We start from the raw sequence: 8,598 nt of genomic DNA, 5'->3' as shown, positions 1-8,598 counted from the left end.
CATCCACCCATCATCCATCCATCCATCATCCATCCATCATCCATCCATCCACCATCCATCCATCATCCATCCATCCACCATCCATCCATCCACGGACACTAGGTCGTTTCCACGTCTTGGCTGTTGTGAGTAATGTGCAGTGAGCATGGGGTTGCAGAGGTCTCTTCATGATAGTGATTCCACTTCCTTCGAATATGTGCCTGGAAGTGGAATTGCTGGGTCGTGTGGTTGTTCTACTCTTGTTTTTTTGAGGAGTCTCCGCACTCTTTTCCATAGTGGCTCCACCCACCAGCTGTGCGAGAGGGGTCCCTTTTCTCCACGTCCTCGGCAACACGTGTGAGCGCCTGTCTCTTTGGTGATAGACGTTCCGACCAGTATGAGGTGATGTCTCATGTGGCTCTAGTTTGACTTCCCTGATGATTGGTGATGCTGAGCTCCTTTCACGTACCCTTTGGCCATCTCTCTGTGTGTTTCTAGTGGTAGACATGTCGACTCTGACCTACTGCATGTCAGCATAAGCTCTCACCACATAATTATGTATGTGATTTTTAGTTGTCTTTAGTCATAATTAGTTGAAAAGTTGTTAATGTTTTATTTCAGATTTGGCACAAGTGTCTATAAGATACAATTGACCCTTGAACAACATGGGGGTCAGGGGCACCGACCCCTCACACCGCCAAAACTTCACGTATTACTCTTTTTTGTTGTTTATTAATTCTCCCCCCAGGATATTTTTTCTTTTGTTTTTTTTTTTTTTTTAGAGAGAGTGGAAGGGAGGGGGAGAGACACAGAGAGAGAAACATCGATGTGAGAGAGACTCATTGATTGGTTGCCTCCCACATGCGTCCCGACCAGGGCCAGGGATTGAGCCTGCAACCCAGGTATGTGGCCTTGACCAGAATTGAACCCTGGCTCCCCACCCCTGTGTGCTCTGGCCACCGGCTTCACGGATCACCGATCCCGGCGGGTCAGCCGCCCGGAGTCCTGACCTGGCTATCGCTCCGTGAAGGTGGCTCAGAATGCGGCCGCCAGGGCCCCAGGTCTGGCACAGGCTGTGCAGGGACTTGAGCGGCCGTGAGGATCCAGATGAAGCAATTAACCTCAATGTCATTGTCATTATTAAGATACTTTAGCCAAAGGAACTAATTTCCTCACAGGATGTCTGGCCAAAATCACGTCCGCTCTCCTGAAGGTGTCCACATTGGAAATGTTAACAGAAATTACGCTCTGGTGTTTAATAACCCCCAAGGCCCGGTTCCCTGTCAGTCCTGGGCAGTGGGCATGATGGTGATGATGGTGATGATGGAGGTGATGGTAGTGATGAGGTGATGATTTCCATCCATCCATCCATCCATCCATCCATCCATCCATCCATCCATCCATCCATCCATCCATCCATCCATCCATCCATCCATCCATCCATCCATCCATCCATCCATCCATCCATCCATCCATCCATCCATCCATCCATCCATCCATCCATCCATCCATCCATCCATCCATCCATCCATCCATCCATCCATCCATCCATCCATCCATCCATCCATCCATCCATCCATCCATCCATCCATCCATCCATCCATCCATCCATCCATCCATCCATCCATCCATCCATCCATCCATCCATCCATCCATCCATCCATCCATCCATCCATCCATCCATCCATCCATCCATCCATCCATCCATCCATCCATCCATCCATCCATCCATCCATCCATCCATCCATCCATCCATCCATCCATCCATCCATCCATCCATCCATCCATCCATCCATCCATCCATCCATCCATCCATCCATCCATCCATCCATCCATCCATCCATCCATCCATCCATCCATCCATCCATCCATCCATCCATCCATCCATCCATCCATCCATCCATCCATCCATCCATCCATCCATCCATCCATCCACCCATCATCCATCCATCCATCATCCATCCATCATCCATCCACGGACACTAGGTCGTTTCCACGTCTTGGCTGTTGTGAGTAATGTGCAGTGAGCATGGGGTTGCAGAGGTCTCTTCATGATAGTGATTCCACTTCCTTCGAATATGTGCCTGGAAGTGGAATTGCTGGGTCGTGTGGTTGTTCTACTCTTGTTTTTTTGAGGAGTCTCCGCACTCTTTTCCATAGTGGCTCCACCCACCAGCTGTGCGAGAGGGGTCCCTTTTCTCCACGTCCTCGGCAACACGTGTGAGCTCCTGTCTCTTTGGTGATAGACGTTCCGACCAGTATGAGGTGATGTCTCATGTGGCTCTAGTTTGACTTCCCTGATGATTGGTGATGCTGAGCTCCTTTCACGTACCCTTTGGCCATCTCTCTGTGTGTTTCTAGTGGTAGACATGTCGACTCTGACCTACTGCATGTCAGCATAAGCTCTCACCACATAATCATGTATGTGATTTTTAGTTGTCTTTAGTCATAATTAGTTAAAAATTTGTTAATGTTTTATTTCAGATTTGGCACAAGTGTCTATAAGATACAATTGACCCTTGAACAACATGGGGGTCAGGGGCACCGACCACTCACACCGCCAAAACTGCACGTATTACTCTTTTTTGTTGTTTATTAATTCTCACCCCAGGATATTTTTTCTTTTGATTTTTTTTTTTTGAGAGAGTGGAAGGGAGGGGGAGAGACACACAGAGAGAAACATCGATGTGAGAGAGACTCATTGATTGGTTGCCTCCCACATGCGTCCCGACCAGGGCCAGGGATTGAGCCTGCAACCCAGGTATGTGGCCTTGACCAGAATTAAACCCTGGCTCCCCACCCCTGTGTGCTCTGGCTACCAGCTTCACGGATCACAGATCCCGGCGGGTCAGCTGCCCGGAGTCCTGACCTGGCTATCGCTCCGTGAAGGTGGCTCAGAATGCGGCCGCCAGGGCCCCAGGTCTGGCACAGGCTGTGCAGGGACTTGAGCGGCCGTGAGGATCCAGATGAAGCAATTAACCTCAATGTCATTGTCATTATTAAGATACTTTAGCCAAAGGAACTAATTTCCTCACAGGATGTCTGGCCAAAATCACGTCCGCTCTCCTGAAGGTGTCCACATTGGAAATGTTAACAGGAATTACACTCTGGTGTTTAATAACCCCCAAGGCCCGGTTCCCTGTCAGTCCTGGGCAGTGGGCACGATGGTGATGATGGTGATGATGGAGGTGATGGTGATGATGATGGTGGTGGTGATTATGGTGGTGATGATGGTGTTGATAATGGTGATGATGGTGATAGTGGTGATGGTGATAATGGTGATGATGTAGGTGATGGTAGTGGTGATGGTGATGATGGTGATGATGGTGATGATGGTGGTGGTGGTGATGGTGGTGATGGTGGTGATAATGGTGATGATGGTGATGGTGGTGATGATGGTGATGATGGTGATGATGGTGGTGGTGGTGATGGTGGTGATGGTGGTGATAATGGTGATGATGGTGATGGTGGTGATGATGGTGATGATGGTGATGATGGTGGTGGTGGTGATGGTGGTGATGGTGGTGATAATGGTGATGATGGTGATGGTGGTGATGATGGTGATGATGGTGATGATGGTGGTGGTGGTGATGGTGGTGATGGTGGTCATAATGGTGATGATGGTGATGATGGTGATGATGGTGGTGGTGGTGATGGTGGTGATGGTGGTCATAATGGTGATGATGGTGATGATGGTGATGATGGTGGTGGTGGTGATGGTGGTGATGGTGGTCATAATGGTGATGATGGTGATGATGGTGATGATGGTGGTGGTGGTGATGGTGGTGATGGTGGTCATAATGGTGATGATGGTGATGATGGTGATGATGGTGGTGGTGGTGATGGTGGTGATGATGGAGATGATGGAGATGATGGTGATGATGGTGATGATGGAGATGATGGTGGTGGCAGTGACCAGGACAATAACAGGGATAATGAGGGTGACAGTGGAGACTGGGGATGCTCATAGTGATGATAGTGATGATGGTGGTGGCAGTGGGTGACAAGGACACCAGGAGTGCATACGTTGGACAGTAGGAAACAGACAGATAAGTAATAAAAACCATTTTTAAAAAAGAAAGGTTAAAAATTAACTTAAAAAATAACAGTGTCACCGATTTCCTCCCAGGTGCCCGTTGGGTCAGCTGACCGTTCTGTGCTTCCGTCCGGGACGATGTTACTCTTCCGCTGGTCCTAGGATATGGCCGCCTTGTTCAATATTTCAAATAAGCGACCACATTTACGCTCCGCTCTCAGCCTCCGTGGTCCCTTTACCACGACTGTGTGCCCCGCCCACAGGTTCTGGGGGGACGGCCTCAGCGCCTCTGGGGCCACCAGAGTAAAAAAAATAAAAATAAAAAAGAAACAATTAGAGAATGTGAATCGCCCTCTAGCAACAACAGAAGTGGAACTTGGAAGCCAACAAACCAACAGACAATCTACCCTCAGAGAAGTCCAATCCCAGATGGCTTTGTGGAGAATTCTCGCAAATCCTTACGGGACACATAACGTCCAAATACATAACTTCTCTCGGACGTGCAGGCGGGATGCCTCCCGTTCCTGTGAGGCCGGCGTCTCACCAAGACCGAAATGGCGGACGTGATTAACGAGCGAAGAGAATCGGGGCCAGTGTCTTAGGGACACGGACAAGGGGACGCTGCAGGAGACGCAGCCGCTCGGTCCAGCTCCAGCGAAGGACGCACTCTGACCTCGGGCCCAGTAGCGCCGACCCCAGGAGGAACCGCTCACATCCTCAGTCACCCGCCACTCGCCCGGTGGCAGAACAAAGGAGGAGAACCGGGGTGGCCTAGACAGACACACGAGAACTGCCTGCGACTCACTACTGTGGTGGAGCCTCTGGCTAAACGCACGGACCTCTGCGGGGAACTGGCTTTACGAGGTACGTCAACCTTTATTTAAAGAGAAATGAAAACTCCAACACCGAACGAGTGCGCCTGACTCCGCACGCCTCCCGGGTGCCGGGAGCGTCACGACGCTTGTACCGATGTTGTAGCTTCTGTCGAGCACCCCTACGAGGAGCACTATTTTATCAGACTTTATAATGCGGCAATAAAATGTGCGCTCCGGGCGAAAACACCATGGATCAAGGTGTCAGCCGGGAGCCAGCCGTGGGACAGCCTTTCACTGACGCTGTAAATGGAAAATTAGTGCCGAGGCGGACCTTCCCGGCAGCCGCACACTCTTCTGTCCCAGAACGCGGTGTTACGGGGATGAAGACACGTGCAAGTCCGACAGTGGGACCTCCGTCCTGACCCAGCGTTTCCTGGCGGCCCCCGGCCCTCAGCATCTTCTGCCGCTCCTCCCACGGCCTCCGCGACGCCCTCACTCCTGCTGGCCCTGCTCCAGCCCGGCCGCCTTCTTACAAGAAACCAGTAGACCTCCTCCACCTCCTCCTCTTCCTCCTCCTCCACCTCCTTCTCCTCCTTCTCCTCCTCCTCTTTCTCCTTCTCCTCTTCCTCTTCTCTCACCTCCCCGCCCCCCTGCTTCCTCCTCCTCCTCCTCCTTTTTTATGAAAATTATTTAATGCCCACAATAAGTCCAATGGGGTGGTAGAATTTGCATGTTGACAAATGAGAAAGAAGTGGCTAACCTAGACTAAAATAGGTGAAGATGATATGATTGTGATTATTTTTTTCCTGAGGGCTATACATTCTGTTTAACAGCTGATAAACTACCCAGTGGGTTCATTTCCTTGGAATATGATATAATGGTTAAGAGTTTGTGTCTCAGTTCTGACCCTAAAGAAGTTTTTTTAACCCTCTGAACTTCAGTTTCCTTAGAACAATTGGGAAAATAAGAATATATACTTCTATATAAGTTACTGAATGAATAAAATAAGTCATGTAAAGCACTTAGCAAACTTCCTGGCATATAATTAGTGGTCAAAATATTATTATTATTATCATTGTTGATGGAAAAATACCAAGACTGCTCACCTTGGGCATTCTTGCTTCTGATCCTTTCTTCACACTATTCCTCCTTCATAGAGCACCATAGCACCCATTACAGCAATGGGTACACAGTAAATGCTCAATATTTATTGACTGAGTGAAGCCAAACAAAGTCATATGTAAATTATTCAGAATGAGGGGAGAAAAAGAGAAATGCCCATGTACTCAGTACCACACACTTGTTATCACCTACATTATATGAATTCATCTTCACACACCCTTATGTGAGGAAGCTTTTTCTTCTACATAAATAGGGTTTCTATGAAAATGAAATAATATTACATGTAAAGTGCTTATCATAATGCTTGGCACATTACAGGTAAAGCAACTGAGATTTATAGCCTGAAGCCAAACAGTAAGGCGACCAGGAATTGAAACTATGACTTTGGGGTTTAGTATCTCTCTTACTAGTATACTAAGCTGCTAAAAATTTCTTTGAAGAAGGCTTTGAGTTTATGGTGATGGAGTGGGGCTCTTGAGATCTCTCTCCCAGATAAATTGGTTTAATTTTCTACTGTTGTCAGATGATCTGCAGGCAGGAGCAGATATTGGATGAAAAGTAGGGTCCGTGAAAAGAGCAATGAATTAGTAGCCAGAATCTAGTTCTAACCTTGGCTTTCCCTTTTTATAACTGTTTGCAAATGAACCTCCCTGGGCGGCAGTTTCCATCTATAAAAAAGAGGGTGAATTAGAAGAGAAAGGGTCTCTCTAAGCTCCTTTTAATATCTAATGTTCAAAACCTAGCATAGGGAGCTCTGGTTGGTGGCTCAGTTGGTTGGATCCTTGTTCATGCCCTCTGCCCCCCCGCCCCCCCCCCGCCCGTCTCTCTCTCTGTCTGAACTCTATGGCGCCTCCCGCCTAGGAATTCCAGGGCCGCGATCCCAGAGCTTCGTGGAGGTTGAGAACCGTGGGTGAGCTATGGACGAATATCATACCCCCCAGTTCACACGCTGAGGCCCAACCCAGGGGGCGCTGGGCCCGCGAGGCAGGGGTGAGGGTGCAGGAGGCCACGAGGGTGGGGCCCCGGCCGAGCGGTGAGTGTCCTCATCGGGAGGCTCCTCTCTGTGGGGGGCCAAGGAGAGGCAGAGGGCACCCCGTGAGAAGAAACGACCCGCAGACACGGCCCCGGCGAGCCCGGCTGTGTGGCTGCGTGGCTCCGTGGCTCCGTGGCTGAGTGTCAACCTGTGACCCAGGAGGTCAGGGTTCCATTCCTGGTCAAGGGCACATGCCGGGTTTCGGGCTCCATCCCCAGTGGGGGGCGTGCAGGAGGCAGCTGGTCCATGATTCTCTCTCAGCATTGATGTTTCTATTTCTTCCTCCCTCTGAAATTAATAAAAACCATTTTAAAAAAAGAAAGGTTAAAAATTAACTTAAAAAATAACAGTGTCACCGATTTCCTCCCAGGTGCCCGTTGGGTCAGCTGACCGTTCTGTGCTTCCGTCCGGGACGATGTTACTCTTCCGCTGGTCCTAGGATATGGCCGCCTTGTTCAATATTTCAAATAAGCGACCACATTTACGCTCCGCTCTCAGCCTCCATGGTCCCTTTACCACGACTGTGTGCCCCGCCCACAGGTTCTGGGGGGACGGCCTCAGCGCCTCTGGGGCCACCACTCAGCCCCTCACACCCTCCAGGAGGCTCAGTGAGGCTCAGGGCATCGGGCGGGGGCTGGGGGGGTGCAGGCTCTGCCAGGTGTGGAGGGGACCAGGCCCTGGGATTGATTGATCGTGGGGTGCAGGGCGGAGGCGTGATCGCAGGCTCCGGAGGCCTTGCTGAGCGAGGCTGTGAGGTCAATTGTCGGCTAAACTTCACCCAGCGCCTTCCCTCAGATCACAGCCGTGCGGGACGTGAACAAGGAATGTTTCTTTGCAGCAAAGCCGTGTATTCCCGAGAGGGAGCGGAGCAGGGCCGAGCGAGGTGGGCGGCTCCTGCCCTGATCGGCTCCCCCCTGAGCCGCCTCACAGTTACTGGCTCTTAATTACCCGCTGGGCTGGCCGGCGTCCCTCCTCTGCGTCCTCCCCTCCCCGGTCCCTGGGTCACCATCGCTGACAGCGCTCTCGCCCGGCTTCCAGTGCGTCCGGGAGAAGTCATGGGGGCGTGTTCTCTTCCCGCGGAGGCCGGGCCACCAGCACAGGTGACCTTGCCCCCTTCCGTCTCCTCACACAGGTGACCTTGTCCCCTCCCGTCTCCTCACACAGGTGACCTCGTCCCCTCCCGTCTCCTCACACAGGTGACCTTGTCCCCTTCCGTCTCCTGACACAGTGACCTTGTGCCCTCCCATCTCCTCACACAGGTGACCTTGTCCCCTCCCATCTCACACAGGTGACCTTGTCCCCTCTCATTTCCAGGCACAGGTGACCTTGTCCCCTCCCGTCTCCGGGTGCAGCTGGACAGTGTGAGCCGAGTCCTCGCAGGCCAGTTGTGCGAAGGGCACCCGAGGACGAGGCCCACACCCGGGGCGGGGACAGGCCCTGTGATGGCAGCCAGGAGGGGACCGGGTGTGGGGATGGGGGAGAGACCGGCTCTTCGCTCCGTCCTCTGCTCCGTCGCCTGCTCAGGGTGTGGGTTCGGCCGCCCTCTCTGTGAAGGAGTCGAGGCAGCGGTGCCAGGACCCCAGCTCTGGGCCCCGAGACCACAGGCCTGTGGG

At 51.7% G+C, this 8,598-nt stretch overlaps 1 protein-coding gene across 1 annotated transcript in view; it reads right to left on the bottom strand.

The window, feature by feature from the left end:
• Positions 1-3,219: 3,219 nt before the first annotated feature.
• The window catches only part of LOC106728118 (DNA-binding protein Rfx5-like), a gene marked incomplete at its 3' end in the record, with an annotated part of 58,310 nt that continues 52,931 nt past the window's right edge, over positions 3,220-8,598 (bottom strand). The window contains exon 4 of the mRNA XM_014549174.1: positions 3,220-3,282. Coding sequence (XP_014404660.1) covers positions 3,220-3,282 — 63 coding nt within the window. The remainder of the gene's footprint in view (positions 3,283-8,598) is intronic.

The sequence above is a fragment of the Myotis brandtii genome, unplaced genomic scaffold (assembly GCF_000412655.1).
Source record: "Myotis brandtii unplaced genomic scaffold, ASM41265v1 scaffold537, whole genome shotgun sequence".
Taxonomy (NCBI): Eukaryota; Metazoa; Chordata; class Mammalia; order Chiroptera; family Vespertilionidae; genus Myotis; species Myotis brandtii.
The sequence above is the reverse complement of the archived record's forward strand: the minus strand, read 5'-3'. Positions and strand labels throughout refer to the sequence as shown.